General features: G+C 47.1%; 2 protein-coding genes across 5 annotated transcripts in view; both read left to right on the forward strand.

Annotated features, from left to right (window-relative positions):
- The window catches only part of YIPF6 (Yip1 domain family, member 6), a 7,654-nt gene extending 258 nt beyond the window's left edge, over positions 1-7,396 (forward strand). Inside the window, exons 2-8 of one of the 2 annotated variants that reach the window (XM_010572365.1) lie at positions 621-749; positions 1,240-1,318; positions 1,735-1,777; positions 2,973-3,098; positions 3,204-3,361; positions 3,955-4,094; positions 7,309-7,396. In XM_010572365.1, the coding sequence (XP_010570667.1) occupies positions 621-749; positions 1,240-1,318; positions 1,735-1,777; positions 2,973-3,098; positions 3,204-3,361; positions 3,955-4,073 (654 nt within the window). In that variant the 3' untranslated portion in view covers positions 4,074-4,094; positions 7,309-7,396. Of the gene's footprint in view, positions 1-620; positions 750-1,239; positions 1,319-1,734; positions 1,778-2,972; positions 3,099-3,203; positions 3,362-3,954; positions 4,979-7,308 lie in introns of those variants that run through there. The other variant, XM_010572364.1, reaches the window with a different exon arrangement.
- Positions 7,397-11,800: 4,404 nt separating this feature from the next.
- STARD8 (StAR-related lipid transfer (START) domain containing 8) overlaps positions 11,801-19,178 on the forward strand; it is an 86,969-nt gene continuing 79,591 nt past the window's right edge. The window contains exons 1-2 of one of the 3 annotated variants that reach the window (XM_010572362.1): positions 11,801-11,879; positions 13,196-13,740. In XM_010572362.1, the coding sequence (XP_010570664.1) occupies positions 13,234-13,740 (507 nt within the window). In that variant the 5' untranslated portion in view covers positions 11,801-11,879; positions 13,196-13,233. The other 2 variants (XM_010572363.1, XM_010572361.1) reach the window with 2 other exon arrangements.

Consider the following 19,178-nt stretch of genomic DNA (forward strand, 5'->3'; position numbering starts at 1 on the left):
GGGAGCCGTCGGCCTCCTGCCGCTCCCTCCCTGCTGCTTGCGGCCTGTCCCGGCTGCCCTGGAGTTGACTGTAGAACTGGTCGGGCTGTTTTCTGTTTGCTCCTGTCTGTGGGAGCTCGAGTGCTCTAGCTTTCCGCTTGGGTGGAGGAAATAAGTTTTGTTGACGTTCGGTGCTCGACAGTCTTGACTTTGAGCTCGGGCTGTAGATCTCCGTACGGTTTCTTACGAGTTGTTTCCCCACGGAGCCCGTGAAGGACAGGGTACTCGGGCGCGTTGGTGCGGTTGGACAGCTATCAGGTGTTACACTACTTGAAACACACAAACAAGCTTTTCACTTCCTTTAGTTGTTGCTATCTTATCAGAGAACAGAAAGCAGGTTATCGGGAGTTACTGAAGAAAATGGAAATGCTTTGCTTATACTTATCTACTTGCCTCTTTAGACTGTGAGCTGTTTAAATCAAGCAGGCAACAGCTGGGCTCTGTTGTTGACCGTATTATTAAGTGTTGTATCTTTGAATTCTAAGCAGCTGTTTTCATCCTAAACCCAGCTGAAAAACATCTGAAGTGAGTCTGAGCTGACTTGTATTTCTCTCTTTCTCAAGGTTTTAAAAATCTTTTAGTTTGCAGGTCTCGCGGATGTGTCAATATCTGAAGATATTCCAGTGGAAGGGGAGATTACTGTTCCTGTCGGATCTCGCTCTCCTGATGAAGACTACTCCACACTGGATGAGCCTGTTAGGGACACTATTGTGAGTCTGTGCCCCTGTCTATGGTAAAACATGTGTTTTGCCAATATCTTTGGAAAACTGCTATACAAAAACTGTATTTTTGCTTGACTTGTACTTCATCGCAACTAGCTATGTAAAATGAATTTTTATGGGTCAAAAAATATCTGAATTACAGCCCCAGAGTTTCTCTATGATCTCAAAATCTTTGCAAGGGTAAAGGCCTCAGACGAACCTTGGAAGAAAACTCCCAGCTAATAAGATTTTTCATTAATTTTCTTTTCCTTGAGGAGCAAATTGTTGTTCTTAATTGGGTGTTATTAAAGGATAAAACATTGTGGTTGTTAAGGAATGTAGAAAAAGTAGGTGTTGTTTGTTGCAGAAGATGCTACAGAAATTTTTGGGTTGGATCCTACCTTGATTTACCATCGATACTCCTTTACTTCTCTCTTACTGCTTTTAGTTGTGAACTGTAATTTTTATGAAAGGATAAAGTGTTGCTTCTTTATTTCAGATGAGAGATCTGAAGGCTGTTGGGAAGAAATTTGTCCATGTCATGTATCCGAAGAAGAGTAGTGCGCTCCTGAGAGACTGTACGTACAAGAAGATTTTCAAAATCTTGAAAGGATATTTTGCCAACAGACTTTGCCTACATAGGAAAAGGAAGAGTTCAGTGGGACAGGAATTCAGAACTGCCTGTTCCATGTTCTTTCTGTTGTTGTAGAATGCTGAATAACAAACATGAAAAATCAGAGTGTTACCAAAGCTCTTTAAAAGTAGAACATGTGCTGGCATATGTACAGCAGGTAGCTTTAGCACCTGGCAGGCTTTGAATGGATTATATTATAGAATATGGCATATAAGATGCTAAGTAAGAAAATTATAAGAAAGCATAATATGCAAAATGATACCTTGGGATTTGGAAAAGAGTGCTTTATTACTCTCGGGGAAAATGAAACAGAGCATCCTTCTATGATATTTATGATTTTATTTTTTCCTTTACCTACAGGGGATCTGTGGGGCCCTTTGGTGCTTTGTGTCTCGCTTGCACTGTAAGTACTTATAGTGGGTGGATTTGGGATTTTATAGTCTTTTACGGTGGAGAAATGAGAAATTAAAAATTTCTGACTACATGTGTTGAGATCAAGTTCATCTGATCCTCTCTGGTCTTCTGCAAACTGCCTGTTTAGATTTTCATATAAAATTGTGAGAGACTGAAAGAGTTAATGTCTCAAACGTTGTGGTGGGGCAAGTTCTGCTTAACAATGAACTCTGCATAACAAGGACCCCTGCCTAGCAAGGAGCCACAGGTGAAAAGAAGCCCATCAGCAACAGGATGGGGAGGTGCTTGCCAGAAGGTGTTCTAATATGCTGTTTCTGACACTTCAAGCCCATTAGGACCTTCTGTTTTTACATTTAGGATTTAAGGGTGAACTCTTCCTAGTCCCCTGTCTTAAGAATGATTTTACTGAAAGGTATCCCGATTCATGTTGCCCTTGAGTCTAATGCGTTTGGCCAACTTTCACCCTAACCTGCAGGCCAAAACCTTTGTCTAAGAGCTGCAGTGTATGTGCTACGTATCCTGGAGGTAGAAAAAGAGAGGCTGTTGTAGTAGTTCATAGATGGGAGATGATGGTGGCTTCCCAGAGTTTCTGGTGCTTCACTGGAGCATATGTGTGCAGATCTGCCTGGGGTAGGGTGGAAACGTTGGTCAGATCTATCAGCTAATTGAGGCACACCTGTGTACTCAATGTACAGAAACCATTCAGTAAAATGTTGACAAAGCTTTAGCAAAAGTAGACAGTGTAATTCAAATATTCAAACCAATGCATGCTCACTTTTCCAGGCTTTGTGTTGCTTGTGTCCTATAGTTACTACAAGCTTTTCTTAAAGGTTTTGTGTTTTATCATGCACTACACTGCCTGCTTTGAGAGGTTACCAAACTTGTGGTACTTCAATTTGCATCTCTTAGCCTGTTGTCTATGGTTTTGTTCTCCTCAACATGCTTACAACTCCTCAAGACAAATAAACAAATGGACTGAAATCCCCTCAATTGAACCACAACCATTTTCCTTTCCTCAACAAAATTGAGGATACTACTAAAAATAAGCAAGCAGATGAAAAATGATCAGTCTGCAGCCTAACTGGAGATCAATGTTTCGGGTTCCTATTCCGTCATCTACTCCAAGTCTATGAAAACTCCATCATCGATTGCAAATGACTCCTTTTATCTGTTACCTACAACAGGATGCTTCAGGGTGGATCAGCAGATAGTAAAGACGATGGAGGGCCCCAGTTTGCTGAGGTCTTTGTCATCATCTGGTTTGGTGCAGTTGTCATCACACTAAACTCAAAGCTTCTTGGAGGAACTATGTGAGTGCTGGTTTATTTAGTAGCAGTTAAAATGCTCCCATGCATGGAGTTTCTGCAATGCTTTGGTTTGACTACTTCTTTCCCATTTCTTTCTCTCCTTTCCAGATCCTTTTTTCAGAGCCTGTGCGTTCTGGGTTACTGTGTCCTGCCCCTGACAGTAGCGATGCTGGTGTGCAGGCTGGTACTGCTGGCAGGTTCTGGAACTGTCAGCTTCATTATACGTCTTATTGTAGTAGTAGCTATGTTTGGTTGGTCAACGTTAGGTGAGTACCTTTTTGTGTTGTAACGCTGTTGTGCGCACTGAGTAGCGTGATGCTTAAGGAGGTAGATCTGCATGCATTCTGTTGAGTAAAGCCAATGGATATTGTAGTTTCAGGTGTTTCTTAGGCTGCTGAAGTATTGTAGAAAAAGTTCTTCCAGTCCTTGTGTTGGCAGAGATTCAGCCTCTGCCTGTGCTCCTGTTGGTTTTCGTGGTCATCTGCAAATTGCCTGCGGGAGAAGGATGATAATTTAATATTAAAACCCATGTGAGACTACTGGGTATTTTATGCTGTGATCTATGTTATAAATACTATTAGAAAATGCTAATTTCATACAGGTGCCCTTGCATTATTTCTCCTATTCTTAATCTGTAAGTCTGACTCTTGTTACAGCATGTTAATCAGCATTTATCTTTCTATATGATAAAGTTTTAATTGGTGATTATAGACCATTGGTATTGAGCAATGGATTACTCTGTTTTCTCTTTCAGCATAATTGTAATGCAGATCCTAATTCAAAATTGTTAATATGTGCAGTGGATCTTAGACTTTTAGTTTTATGCTGCTCAACTTCAAGTATTTTTCTTTTTCACCAGCATCTACAGCTTTCCTGGCAGACAGTCAGCCTCCAAACCGCAAAGCTCTTGTTGTGTACCCCATCTTCCTCTTCTACTTTGTTATCAGCTGGATGATTCTCACCTTTACACCTCAGTGATCTCCGATCAGAAGAGACTGTGTAATATGGACTGAAGTTTTTTCATGAGCACTGCAGTTCATCATTGGCTTTATCTCTTTCTAATTTATATATAGATAGATATTGTAAAAAGGCAGGTTATGGGATAAAGCCAGAGAACTGCAAAAGTTGGTCGTTTGTGTGTCCCTCTTTTTGAAAGATACAGAGGTCCAGCTGCTGAGGGCTTTTTTATTTAGCCCGGCTCTTTAGTTGCGTTAAATAAAAAATGCCCACTGTGACAGGGATTATTCCACCTAAGGAATAGAGTGGGAGATCCTGGAATTTCAAGACGTTGGGTAGATGAAGATGAAGTTATACGATCGCACGACTTGGCAGAATTCTTGCTTGTGCTTGGATTCTCACTGAAGATGAATATGCCTTATGAAATAATAGAACTTCATTGCTGTTCCATGTTGGGTAGGGAAGAAATGTGTTCAACTCCTTTTTCATTCACTTACAGAGTGGTGAAATGTATATAAAGTGCATCATAGGACTGTGAGCTCTCACTTTGAAACTAGATTTCAGCAAAAAATAAGTTTGGTCCATTTTGCAGTTAATTGGAGCTGGGCGGACAGGAACTGCCTTTGCTCATATACATGTGTTGTGTATTTGTTTCATCCCTTCGTGTGTCAAGAAAGAGTGTTTCAGCCAAATGCCTTCAACACCATAGTTACACTGACTAATCCACGTATCTTGAGAGGGAGTGTGTTTACACTGGATAGTTACAAATCTTTTCATGTGATGGTAGATTAGACAGTTAAAAGTCCTGGAGAAACAGTCAAAACTAGTTTGCAACAGGGACTTAGCTATCACTCTGCATACTGAGAATGGGAAATTGTTTGGAGAGCACAAAGTAAAGTGTGTGTGTATGTATATATGTTAAAAAACCAAACAAAAACAAAACAAAAGCTTGTGTGAAGTAAGTTGAGGTTTTGATACTCAAGATGTTTGGGTGCTAACATACTGCACCAAGACTTATCCCCAAAAGTTTTAAAACAGGTTGGAGGAAGGAAACTAAATCGTGATGAAGGTGGTGGCTGCTGTGAAGGAGGTTATGAATTCCAGTCTTAACTGCTTGTATGTGACTTTTCATTTGGTTGTTTACATGGACAGCGTTTCAACATAAATGTGTACAAATTTGCATATTGTTTCTTTGTACTTATGAGATGTGAGAAACTTTTCTATACGTTTTGGGGTTTTGTTTGTTTGGGGGTTTTTTTTTTTTTGCTTAATACATTTTGTAAAAGGGGGGGAGGCTTTCTTCTCCAATTACCTGTAGGTGCGCTTTTGTACCTTGCTGGGAGAACCATATACAGGTGTAGAAGTGTGTCATTTATATTTCAGCATAGGGATTGAGACCTGGAGAATTGTGGTTTGAAAACTGTACAGAAATTATTTTTGTTGTCCATTATTTTCAGTAAGCAATCCAAGGGGAGAGCTTTGAAACATCTGGGGATGAAAAAGCTGCTGTTAAAATGTTACTTTTCCTGAAAATTAGCATATTTCCTTTTTCTTATAGTAACGCAGATAGACCTGAAATTGATGTACGTGAGTCCTGCTGAGGTGTAAATATGCCTAATTTATATTTATATATAAAAGTGCAGTTTCTGCTATAAACACTATAAGTATTTGATAGTTGGGATGGAAATTTCTAAATGCAGATTAGAAGTACCGTTTTGCATTTCTGGGAGTGTGGAGAAGAGGGAAGGAAAAATCAGTTGCTCTCAGCAGGGACCCAGCTTTGCTGCAGAATGGTTGTTACCAGTGAGTATGCGTGAAGCTGTTCTTGCTGCCTGCCTTACACCTCTGTCTGGGGCTGTTCTAAGGTGCTGCAACAGGCACTGTAGTGTTTCATAGATATGGGTATAAAATGGAAATGGAGAATTTTTAAACTTCCATTAAATTATTACTAGTATGGAATGTGATTTTTCTTTTAAGTGCACAGTTTTCTATTTATTTAAAGATTAGTTTAGCTTTATGAAGCTGAAAAGAAATATTCAAGGGAAGTAGATAGTAATGCTCTTGATGGCTACAGTGGGCTTCTTTGAGCCAAATCTTTCTTTCCTGCTGCAGCACAAGAATTTAACCATGCTTTTATAGAAATCCTTGGAATTCTATCTCTGTAGTTTCTTGTGACTTAGGCTGATATTATATCTGAAAGATAGTTGGAGTAACGTTTAATTGATCCAGTATGTTCTTGAAAAGAAGGAAAATTATTTTTAAGAAGAATTAAAATCCCAGCTTTTTCCTTGCTTGTTTTTGACTTGGATATAAGTCTCATGATGGTTTGTTCTGTATCATTGCTCTTGACTTAAACAAGAGAGAAGAAAATTATTTTCATATTAACTAGATCTACTGTTCAATTGGTCACCGAAGTTTGTAGTCGAGAGGTGTTTTTAATCTGAAAGGATAGGCAGAAATACACTGGTTGTATGATGGTGTGATTTTTGTTTGTTTGTTTTTTGACTCATGGCAATCCTTTAGTATGGAAGCCATCATCTTCTAAAGCTGTAAAATCTTTAGCTGGGTTTATGTCACGTGCCCTAAGGTTTTAGCTGGCAGGATGCAGGTAGGGAACTAGATTTTCTGAGTTTTTATGCCTCCAGTTGAATAAAGTTACATGTCTTATGTACGGAGGTTTTTTTAATCGTTTCCTCTAGCAGAGTAGAGGATGTTAATGTCCTCGGCCGGGAATTCTAGTTGCTGTAGCTCGTTGCCTGATTTGCCTTGCTTCTCTCGGCTTTCTGTTGTGTGAGATGTGCTTGATGCCAATATGCTTAAAAGGACACAGTATATCTTGTCAAAAATAATTTTCCCGCTATAATCTTATAATTGGCTTTGGAAGAGCTTCACTAGGAGTGGCTTGGCCCTTCAACTTGAAGATGATAATCTATTGAAAAATATAGCCCTTCTTATGAGTATAGTTGCTTGGAAAGGCAGAGAGAGCAAGCGATGAGCACCAGTAGAAATGAGCATCAGATTGATTGATTGAAGATTAACTGTCTTATGTGACTTCAAAAAATTAAGAAGCCAAAACTGGAATTTGTTCCTCAGCCAAACTTTGATGTTCTGTAGAGCCACTGCTTTTATTGAATTGGCTTGCCCCTCAGCAAACAGGTGGTTCCCAAAGCAAACTAGATATAGGCACATTAAAGCATGATTGAAAAATTTCAGGTTTAGGCAAGTGAAATACCTCAAGCTTATTTGATATTCGCAGACTGCCCAGAATTCCTGTTGATGATAGTCCTTTAAAATGATGGTATTACATGAGAGCGCTGAGAGTGCCTGTTCATTGAATGGTACTTCATCTTGTTCAGCCAGTTAGAGAATGCATTCCTCCAAAAATGCATGCAGGTAAGTAATCCTTATAACCACAACATATATTTTTAATTTGTTGTGAAAAGGTATGCGATAACTCAATTGTCATGCTTTCTAAGGGGAAAAAGTCTCTTCCTTCTTGTTTAAAGCTGGCTGAGGGAAGGAGAGCAAGGAGAAAAGCAGATGTCTTGCCTTTAATGAAGTGGTTTAACTTTTGTGTAGAGAAAGTGGATGATTTTCTGATGTGTAAACCGGGCTTTCTTTCCTACTAAGATTTTTTTTAATACTGTTTATCAGCTGAAGTTGTATGTGTTTGAATCTGAATTTAATTTTGATCTATTTAATACCAATGAAAAGGAAAAGAATTTATTTGTTTTAACTTTATAAATTAAAACACACTGAAAGGCATTTGGGCAATCTTATGTGTGGTTTAAAAGTACTGTGCAGGCTTTACTTCAGGTTAGTGGTAAGGAATGGCCTGTCCCACAGGAGCTCCCCGGGCCTGGCTGGGAGGCAGTACCTGCGGCTGGCAGAGCCTCTCTTAAAGCACGGAGGCACTCCAAAGGGATCCTGCCAATACTTGGACATAAAAAGGCATTTTATATGGCCTGGAATGCTTTTAAACATTTGATTTGTGTGTCTGTGCATCAGTGAGTTAATAGATGTTGGTAGAAGCACCAGGCTGAGGTGTAAATCCTTTTCCCTCTGCTAGAAGAACATCGCTGCTATTGCAGATACACAACAGTATTTGATGTTCTTATGTCCTAGCCAGTTGTGCTAGTGTTATCTTGGGGCAAGGACCAGAGCAAGCATTTGGTCTGCGTATGCTGGGCCGTTTGTCCTATGCTGGGCAGCGCTGTAGGGGAGCAACACTTCTGTGTTCTGGGGAGGAAAAGAAAGCCCTGAAGTTCTTGTTACAGGTCCATGAGAGAGATGCCCATGGGCCAGTAAGGCACCCTGAGGTTCTGCAAGGACGAGCCACCAAAGGGGAGCTGCCTGTTGGTAACAGCAGCAGGACAGAAGGGTGGAAGCCTCCCCAAGTCCCTGCCCAGTGCTTCTCCCTGGCCCAACACTGAGCACTCCGTACCCCAGAGCAGGACGTGTCAGGTGTGTGTGCCAGAGCCCCTCAAAGGTGGGCCATGACATCAGTTTGCTTGTGCTTGAAGCTTGCCTGTGCTCCCATCTGGTCCCGGATTCTGCTAAGGGGAATGAACAGCTGTGCTGGCTTACCCTTAAACTGGTATTCATGCAGGCAGCCCCTCTCTCTTGTTGCCTGCAGCTTTAGGGGAGGAAGGTCTTGGTAACCCCCTAATGAACTCAAGCCTGCCCAAGCAGTGCTTACCGGGACTGAGTGCACTGTGATGAAAATACGAAGGGACTAAATAAGGCATGGGTAAAGAGGGAGCAGAAACTTGGTAGGAAGGTGGCCTAATAAGTGGATGGCAATTAAAAACCATCACTGACCAGTACTGGAATTTGAGGTAATCACCTGAAGCACATCCATGCCCTTGCAGTGTGCCATGGGGTGACAGCGAGGACTCTCTTGCAGCAGCCTGGCACCTTGGCTGAGGAGCCTTCTCATGAAGGAAGTGGCAGCCGGGACATGGCTAAGGGTGCTCCAGGGCCCTCAGTTGTTGGGCTGGAGAAGGCCAAAATGTCCCGGTGGTCACAAGAGGGCGGCATGACCTTGCAGTCCCTCAGAGCTTGGCTTTTTCTCTCTTTCTCCCCTCGTTTTTTTCTGTTCCATCGGAGGAGAGCTGGGATGCAGCAGCCTGTTGTTTTGTGTCCTGTTGAGCAAGGACGAGGTGCTTGCAGGCAGCCTTGGGGAGGTGAGTTCTGAGCTTCCAACCGTGGCTGTCACCGACGATGTGGGAAGAGGCTCATACCATTGTGCCTGACCTACTCGTGCTATAGGGTCTCTGCGTTTTCTGTAATATTTATGCAATTTTGAGCAAGAAGATTACTTTCATTCAACAAGGGGCATTTTTTTTAAAAACACCTATTTACTACGGCAGTGGGGAAATGATTAAGCATGTCTTTTTTCCTCCCCAAGATGATAACGATCAAGATACGAATTAGAGTAAGTTCACTTAGAGTTGTGCATAGGAAATCATTAAGACTTTCTGGATTATTTCCATCTATTAGTCAATTAATGTGTTTATGCTCTGAAGCGTACCATCCTCTTGCACTTCTGCATGTCATGGAGCAATTGCTCAATGCAATTTCTTTAACCCTTGCCCAAGTTATTGGTGGGTGGAAAGCTGAGCAGATTTTAAGGTTTTGTACAGTTAGAGTCAGGGCTTACTCAAGGCTTAACATTTTAAAATTGGTCTTACATAAGTGCATAGCAAATTTTAAGACAGTCTTGCTTTTGGAGTGATGCTAATGTAATCCAAGTAGCTTGCCTTGCACATTAGTAAAAGAGATGTTATCAAGGGTCACAAAAGGGTCAAAAAACTTCACCTTTTTGCAGAAGCGGTGTTTTGCAGTCTATTTAGCTTTGCTCTTGGAAGCAAAATTGTTACACCTGAAAGAACTGGTCTGAGACCATCCTGGTTTGTCAGCAGTTTGCACGTTGTCCATTGCTGATGCTTATTGAGCAGATGGGTTGTTGCTTCCTCCTCCTTTTGATAGTCTGCGTGAACTTTCCTGTCATTGGTGCAAGGGGGAGGACACTTAGCAAAAAGGAGAGAGTACTTAAACGCAAGTGCAGACTGACTAGTAATGAGGGACTGAAAAATACTAAGATTTGCCGGTGGCTACAGTGATGTGTTTTCTGTGGGTTTCGGGTTTATTTTCTGGAAAGTTTGTGTATCATTAATGTTTGTCAAAATTAACTTTTTTTGCAAGGTTACTATAGACAAAATTAATTCACTCTTTAATGTAATCTTTAAGAATTGTAAGTAATTTAAAGTCAGAAAATCCCATTTGTTAATCAGACTCTCCCGAGTACACCTCTTCAGTCGATCAGATAATCTGAAATGTTGCCCTCCCTCATCCATGTTCCTTTTCCAGCCCTCCAGCTGGGAGGGAGCAACCTTTGCTTTCTCACGCCCAAAGGTCCCAGCGTAAGAGGGACCTGCCCTCTTCCCGCACTGTGGGGATACAGGTGCACTGTGCACCTTCCTCCTCACACGCAAACTGCAGCAGAGGGGGAAACTGAGGCAGCCCAAGCCCCTCGCCCCTGGACCACCCTGCTTGGCCAGGGAAGGCTGAGCCCACCTGCAGGGTGCTGTGCAGCTGGGCTGCCCCGGGAAGGAGGAGGAGACCCCAGCTCTGCTGCAGGGAAGGGGGGATCTTCCACCAGCAAAAGGCGCTTGATGCAGTCGGGATGAGCAGGGCTGGAACATCCCACCTCCCTCAGCTCGGCAGCCGCAACCGGGTGGTAGTGCCCAGGCAGTGCAGGGTGGCAAGTGAAGTCCCTTAGCAGCAGCTCTGGGGTACCTTCTGCACCCCCAGAAGCTGGAGGCTGCAGTTTTACCAACACATTGTTTAGGATTTTGTTTCTTTGTTTTGTTGTGGGTTTTCTCCCTTCCAACTAATGTGTCCAAATGTTCTGAAATGCAAATTCATGGTGCAGAAATGAAGGGTGGTCGGTTTTGTTTTGTTTTCCTCTCTAGAGAGACAAGCCCTTGCTCTCAGGCAGGGCCAGCTCACAACCTGGGGAAAGTTGAAAGGCTGCACTCTGAAGCGTCCCAGGGGAAAGCAGTGGGGCTGGGATCCCTGGGCTCTCCAGGCTGGCAGGAGCAGGCACGGCTGAAATCCTCTCTGAGACGCTGGTGCTGGGGGGTCTGTTCTTCCCGTGTGCCTGGGGACAGGTTCGTGGCAGTGGAGGGGAGCTGCAGCCTGCTTGCAGGCAGGCAGGATGGCAGCTTCTGGTGCAGACAGCTCTGAACCGCGGCAGGGATGCTCTCCAGGAGAGTGGGTCTGGCCATTGGTCCTCCTGCGCCCTGCGGGGAACCAGTGCTAGAAATGCAACTCCTCTGCTCAAAAGAAGGTGTTCCTGGATGCAACTCAGCAGTTAGTAATTACACTTTACTTGGATAAAGCTTCAATTTAGCATTTTTTTCCTGCAAAACTAATCTTTTAAGACTAATATTCTGTGTGTTGGATTGTATGTTAGAGCAAATGAATGGTGCAGGTAACAAAGGAAGGACTTTCCCAGTAAAATCAGGGAATAACTCATCCAGTGAACCTGTTGACTGCTGGCACAGTGAACCCATGATTCCTGACCTTTGGCTTTCTTGACAGGTGACTGATGAAATGGCTGCAGAGGCTGGAAGTCAAGTCAGAGACTGCTAAATCTTCACGTCATTCGTACTCAGCCCAGAGGCAAGGCTGTGAGCCCGGAGTGTGCATGCAGAGGTTTTGCTGTTTGGGGTGCTCGCTTGCCCTGGGAGCGCGGCGGGGTGAGCCTTTCTGCAGGCAGCGAGGGGAGCTGGCCGGGGCACGCTGCACTGAGCAAAGCAGGTATCTCGTCGGAACTAACATAGCTGAAGGTGCGGTGAGGCAGGGAGCTCCTACACATGGGGCTGCTGGTGTTGACAGACGTAAGGGTCACTGCGTTGCTCTGCTGTCGCCTTGTCCAGGGGGACAAGGCCCGTGCTGCACGTGGGGATGGGTCCCTGCAAGACAGGAGTAAGGAAACCCTTGTTTCCAGGGTTTGCTCTAGATTTTATTCTTGATCCTAGTGAGAACAAAAAGCTATGAAAAAGGTACTTGCCGATGTGGGAAGGATAGCTTCGTTATTTCCACCTTGGTTATTTTCCTTGAACCTTGCCACCCTCTGCCCACGTTTCAGAGTTCAAAGCCATTTGTTCTTACAGGAAAGCAAACGGGGATGGTTTTGTTCAGTGTGTTACAGCCTCCCTGTTCCTGGCACCTTGGCACATCTGGCTTCCTAAGCTGCCTGTGTCTGATAAGCTGCTGTTTGTGCTGTAGACCAAAGCCGGGGAGCTGAATGTCAATAAGAGCCTTAGGGACAGTGAGGCAGATGTGGATGGGCAGCAGCCGGGCAGACTGCTGCCACCCTGATGCTCCGTTCTTGCTGCAGGTTTGGTGGCACGGGGGTACAAGCTCTCCCAGCGCTGCCACTGTGCCCAGGCGGGAGGAGACGGAGCGATCGCCATCTGTCCTGGCTGAATGCCTGCATGTGCAGAAGGCATGGCCCCAGCTCCTCCCGAGAGGTCTGAGACAGCATCTCCTGAGCTGCACTGGCTTGAAACAAACCTTCAGACAGCACCTGGGTGATACATGTCTCAAAGAGGCCCTTGCAAACCCCATCTCTTCTCCCAGTGCTGCATTGCTGGCAGTGTGAAGAGCATAACATGAAACACAAGCTCCCTCTGAAAGGGTAAAAGCAGCTCTCTATTTTAAGAGAGAAATGAAGAATACAAAACCAAAGTGGGGACAGGCTGAGCAGCGGTCCCAGGGCAATTGTGCAGGTAACCTCTTTTGCGAGGAGGTATGTTAGTGGACAACATACAGGGAACTGCTACAGAATGGACAGCTATTGCTAATTGCTGTTGTTCCAATGCGTACAAGGTATTTTAAAGCACCTGTTGACCTGACTGAGAGTTAGAGTAGCTGAGCTTTATGACTTGCTGCGACCTCAGAAAGAAGTGGTGCAGGGTCTGCACACTCCAGTGAGTAAAGCATGGACACACCTGGAGTAAGGACCATTACATCTCTTTCTAATCGAATGGAATGGAAAGGAAAATGAGGAAAGGCAAAATAAATGCCATCTTCTGGGTGGTTCTTGCTAAGATATGTTTTTGCATTGCCAGTTTTCCCTGCATCGGGCAGTGGTTTCTGTCCATGGACAATGGAGGCAAGGAGTGTTGAATGCCGAGCAAAGCCGCCTCCATCACCAGGCCAGTGGGATGAGCTTCTGACCTGGTACTCTTCAGTTGATGAGGAAGGTGTCTATGGCTTCTTCTGTCCGACAAGCAGCGAGCGCAGTCCTGAGGATGAGCCTGACTATGCTTCGATAGACGGTGACTCCTCGTGCTCTCTGGGTGGATCTTTCCCCAGGAGAACCTGGGGGCACCATTCAAGGTTTATCAGCCTTGTGGAGAATCATGCAGGGCACAGAGGGGATGCTCCAAGCAAGAGTAAATTTTTCGGCAGTGGTGAAGCATTGGCCTTTGATGAACTTTCTCAGACAAAGCATGGGTACGTGCTCGAGCAGAGTGAAGCACATCCAGTGCAGCAGCTCAAGGTGCTCCAGGCAGACCTGGGGAGAGACCACAACATCCCAGACTGGGAGGAAGATGAGGATAATGCCTTCTCTCTGTCTGCTGGGGAAATGAAGACATGGCCTGACTGGCTGGTAAGTGTATCTGTCTTTTAGGCATATTCACAACCAGAAACGAGGCATTTCAGAGTGCGGTGACTGTGGGTGCCCCGTTACCTGCACCCTTCAGGCATCTGGCTGGTCCTGAGGTTGGGGTGCTCCTGGCTGATGTCAGATGTCTTTGTCTTCTCTGTACCCTTAACTCCTGCTTCAGACCAGTGAGGTGCAGTTTAAATCCAGTGCATGAAGCTGACTTTGTACCCTTTAACAGTCTCATGCCCTGCAGGGTTTCTACCCAAGTAGGAACCAAGTTCCCGCTCGCCCTGGGGTGGTGGTCAAGGCGAGCAGGGAGTACCTCAAGGGACTGAGGGCAAAACAGGTCCCTGGGGGCCTGCAGGAAAGGCTGTTGGGACAAGCAGCTCTGGCCTGGGGAATCTGCGCCAGCTGGTTTCCTCCGCATTTGGGTCTGGTCGATCGTGGGCTTTGCTCAAGGCTTCTGCTGTGGCTGTGGACCAGCAGGCTCCTGGGTGGGCTCCCTCACCTGTTGTATTTGTGCTCCTTGTGCATCATTTCTGTCTCTTGGGGTCTCAGTAAGACCTCTGTCCCCCCTTTTAAGTCCTTCTGTTTACAAGAAACTCATACAAACATAATTACCCTCGAGGCCTCTGGCTCCCTGTTAAATTTGATTGCAAAGGGCTGATGGGCTCTGGAGCCCTTAGAGCAGGGCAGCCATGCCTGCACACAGAACCACCAGCCAAGCCTTGTCCCTGCGGCTGTTCCCCAAGCACAAAGCAAGCAGCAGGCATTGGGGCTCCAGGCAGCTCCAGCCCGACTGTTCCCGGTCCTGCTGCACACCAGGCTGGGCCTTCTGGTATGCTTTCCCATGCAAAACAACTCTGTTTTGTTTCTCTTGTAACTGAAGCTACATGAAGCCACTGGAGTGGCTGCTGATGTTAGGACTGCTCTGCCGTTGCCCAGGCAGCGGCCGGAGTGCTGTGCAGTTTTCCTGCCCAGCCTCAGCCCTGTTTCACCTTTGCTCCTGCGCAGGTTCATGGTCGGGCAGGAGCACGTCTTCCTCTGATGTGGTTCTGGTAAGAGGGGTCTGCTCCTGCGCTGAGTCAAGTGGTTATAGACATGGCCAGGCAGTCAGGATAGCTGCTGTAGCTGCTGCATGCCCTGCCTCGCCCCTCCCTTGCATATGGACAGGAGTTAATTTTCCCTGGTTTTCCAAAGGAGACTGCGTGTCTGCTGCTCTGCCCTGTGTTGGGTCTGCTGTATAGGGCACTGGGATCAGTGTGGCATTCAGTTGTTTTCACAGGTATGGTGGCCTTTGTATGAGCCACCCTTAGACTGACCAAACCATCTCCAGAAAAGCAATTCCCAAAACCAGGCTGAGCTTCTTTAGCACCTGGCACTTTTTCCTGCCATTGAATTAAGTATGTGTGTGTAGGTATACATACATGCCCTGCTTCATTCTTTGCTTCAGCGAGACAGGTGCTGCAAAGGGTAATGAGATTTAAAATTAACAGATCCCTACCTAGAGCTGGTTCTCCACCTGCTGACGGGTGCCAGGCTGTGGTCCCTTGCACAGTCCTGTGGGTCCCTACAAGCTACTTAAGCCCACACAGGCTGAAGCTTAACACATACCCAACAGCTGTTGCCTTCCTGATGGCATCTCCTGGCTCAAAGCTTGTACCTTGTGCTCGAAGCATCTGGGTTGTGCTCAGGAAGGTACTTGGGGTGTCACCAGTGCTCTGGCTGGATCATGCTTGTTCCTGGGAGCTCTAGTGCATCCAGATCGCACAGAACTGCCCACCCTCTCCCTGCAAACCCCAAACGCCTGGATCAAGCTGAGAAGCCAAGAGCACATGTCCTGTCTTCCCCTAATGTGTTTTGGGGCTGGTCGTCCCTGCCGTGTGCTGGCACCGCGCAGCGGTTGATGGCTGCGTTTGGGGTGGAAGGCGGGCTGGGTGCAGGATGGGCAGCCGGTGTCCCAGGCTGGGGTGTCCTCCTGCCTGCTCACACCCAGGGCAGCCGTCTCGCTGGAGGGAGCTGGGGGGACAGCGGGCTGCCGTTGACGTGGCTGTGAAGGGCTGATAGGGATCCGGGATGCTCTTGGTCTGGTCTACCTGCAGCATGTCCAGCCCCGCGCAGGCAGGTGGTTCTTTCTTTGAAGCTCCCTCTGGCTCTGAGGAGGGAGTGGGGAACGAGACAGCTGGGTCTGGCTAAACGAGTGTTTTCTTGTTACCCCGAGGCAGATGTTGAACTGCCTTCTTACAGGAGACAGCAGGGCTCTGTGATTGAGGGCTTACACCAGGGCTCCCCACTGGGAGCGGGACTGTCGCCTCCTGACAAAGTCTGTCTGGAGGAGCAGTCTGTACTCCCTCCCTGGCAGGACAGGGATGCTTGCTTGGCTTTTTTTCCCATGCAACCCAGGAGATGGGAAATCCCTCCCTTGGACCATGCCCCGTGTTTGACTTGCTGGCAGGTGCTGCCTCTGCCCGCTGCACTTTGCTCAGCGCGAAGGAAGGAGAGGAGCTGCTGCTGGGCTCCTCTGTGCTTCTCCTGCCATTGCAGATGCTGCCTGATGCAAGGCAGGAGTCTGTGATGAGCTCATCGCTTTCTACAAGAAAAAGGCAGGGTGTAAATTTCGGAGCTCAGCAAGAACTGCTGGATTTCACTTGGATTGTGTTTTCTGGTTCTTTTCAAGTCTTATTCTGGCATTTTGTGTTGCTGTCTCAGAATCATAAACAGATGGTGCAATTATTTATGCCATGCACTTATTTAAAACCTGCCTCTCCCCATAATTCAGTCCTTTAGCAAAACAAATGTGGCTGAGAGCTGGGATGGGGTTGCTGCCACTTTCTTTCTCAGGGCTTCTGAATTCTTCACAGCAGCAGCGACAGAATCCCGAGGCAGCGCAGTCCTGCACTTGGCATGGGGACAGCCTGGTCTGGCACCCAGCCCACAGCCAGGATGTGTCCTGGGGAAACGGGAGCTGGGACAGGGACTGGGGCGAGTGCAGAGATGGGGCAGAGGCTGCTGGCTTCTCAGGCTCAACAGCCTCAAGGCGTCTCTGTAATTTGGAAAGGAAAGGTGCTTTTGTTCTGACTTAGTGCTTTAAGGGACTTGTAACCTGACTGTGTAAGTTTGGGCTTGGATGTTTCCAAGTGGGTGTGTTTGAACCCAAGATACAAGTCCATGTTGCTCTGGCCCCTGGAGCCCTCTCCCTGGCCGGCAGAAAGGCAGGCAGCCGTGCAGGCTGTGGGGCCCAGTGCTTTCGGCCCGGAGCAGCACAGCCAGTTCAGGCTCTGAGCACTCAGGGCAGAGATCCTGCTTGTTTATACTTTGCTTCCTTCACTTTTCCTCTTCTACCTCTTGATCAGCTTTGGAGTGGGGAACCAGGGCATGTCGCTCCAGCTCAGCCCTTTGGCGCGGGGCCGGGGGCAGGATGCTCTCGCTGGGACGAGCCTGGCAGCCCCTGCGGCCGCAGGGGGCTGGGGGAAGAAAAGAATTTGTTGTCAAATAATCATGCTTTTGTGCGTGTGAGGGTTTGTGTAAAGGGTTTTCTGAAGCTGCCTCTGAGTTTTCCTGGCGTCCCCAAAGAAGCTTAGCAGCAGCGCGCGTGGCTTCCATCCAGCCCTGGAAATACCCCTGGGGCTGCGGTGCCCGTGGGCATGGGACAGGCACTGGCTGTCCCCGAGCAAGAAGCGTCTCTCCTTATTCATGCAGTCAATGGCCTAAAGAAAGGGCATCATTGTGGCAGCGATTTTTACTGAAACGGTGCCAAGAGAGGCTGTGCCTGATGCTGGTTTGTTTTAAATGTCTTCTGTGATGCTCCTGTATGGGAAGAGCACCGTGCCTTCAGCGTGCTGCCGCCTGCTCTGCGCTTGCTGGACCCAGCTGCTTCTGCCCTGGGCACCCTCTCAGCTTTGGTGTGTTCTGCTGTCGGGGTGCCTGCAAGATCGGCCCAGCTCTGGCCAGGTTTGACTGCAGCCACAGCAGCAAACCTGGGCTCTTGAGGACAACCTGGGAGCATCTCCTGGCTGCCAAGCTTTGCACCATGGTCCTCTGTGCCTTAGCAAGGAGACTTGCTTGGCCAGGCAGTGGGTTGAGCACAGTCCTTGGCTCATGGTGGCAATCCTCCAGAGCCCCCAGAGTGCTGGAGCATGACAGCAGAGCCCAGTAAGCCAAACTGGGCACAGGCTGGCTTGCAGAAACCTTTGGGTCCTGTCACATTTGTACTCCTACCTGCTCCAGGGATGCATGCCCTGGTACTTGGAGCCATCAGGGAATTTGACTTCAGGCTCCCGTGAGCAGAGCTGCTTTGTTCCTGGCACTGCTCTCTGCACGAGAAGCTGTGCTGGACAGGGTTTGCCTCTGAATCCGGGTGTGGAAGACTTAGTACGTGAATGGTCCAAGCCTGCGCAAGTGAGAAGAGGCTGTATGTGAATTTGTCATGTGGGGTTAAACTTGCAAAGACCTGCCCTTGCTTGCAGGGAGCAGAGCACTGCACCTGACAGAGATTCCTCTGTCTTGTTAATTAATCCCAAACCTCATCCAGAATTAGGGCTGTGATCTTCCCCAGACAACAGCTGTCGCTGGAACTATGTGCAAAAATATACAAGTAGGTCAAATGTAGTTTATTAAGTGGCATTTAATTGTGCAAGCCTGCAAGACAGATGTGTCTCTGTTGCCTGTGATTATTTTTTTTAGCTGCTGAGGGTGTTGGCTGTCGGAGGCAGGTAGCTGGGCACCGGCAGGAGCATGTCCCTCACACCCAGCCAGCTCTGGCTCTCTATGCATGTGCTGGTGCCCCTCGTGTGATGCCAGCCCTCCCTGTGCCTCTCTTGGACAGCCCTGCCACAGGGCAGGGTTTGGCTTTGGCAGGAGGGGGATTAATCTGCTTTTTCTGCCCTGTAGCTGCTGCTCCAGTGCAGGCAGGAGAGGCTGGCTGTGAAGGGGAAGGGGTCCCAGGCAGCCCCTTGCTAAACCGGCTGCGTTTCTGGGCCTGAGCTTGTGCGGAGAGCATGGGCGCTCGGGACTGTCCCCCTCCATCCAACCCCCGGGACGGAGTCAGGCTGTGCCCCAAGGCTCGGGCTGTCCTCTGGCTGTTAATAGCACAGCCCTTTGCTTTCCTATACATTTGCCACAGGAGCCTCCCTGCTCTTGCTAATAATAAGAGATGCTCGCAATTCCTTGTGCTGGTCTGGCGCCTGCCTTTGGGGGCAGAGGATTAATGTCCCCGCCAGGCTCTAGCAGCTCAGTAATATTCCCATGGGAAGGGAAAGCTGCCTGTGAGCATTCTGCTTATGCCACTTGTTTACACATAAAAATGCAGCCTGTATTATATTTTGTTTTCTTTCCAAGGTGCCTATATGAAAACTACGGCATAGCAGTGTGTTTCTGCTGGGGTTCTGTCTAGCATGGGAATCTTTGTAGACTCTTCCCAGACACTCTTTTAGGTACTTGAA

The sequence above is a fragment of the Haliaeetus leucocephalus genome, unplaced genomic scaffold, assembly GCF_000737465.1.
Source record: "Haliaeetus leucocephalus isolate CR32 unplaced genomic scaffold, Haliaeetus_leucocephalus-4.0 Scaffold340, whole genome shotgun sequence".
NCBI lineage: Eukaryota > Metazoa > Chordata > Aves > Accipitriformes > Accipitridae > Haliaeetus > Haliaeetus leucocephalus.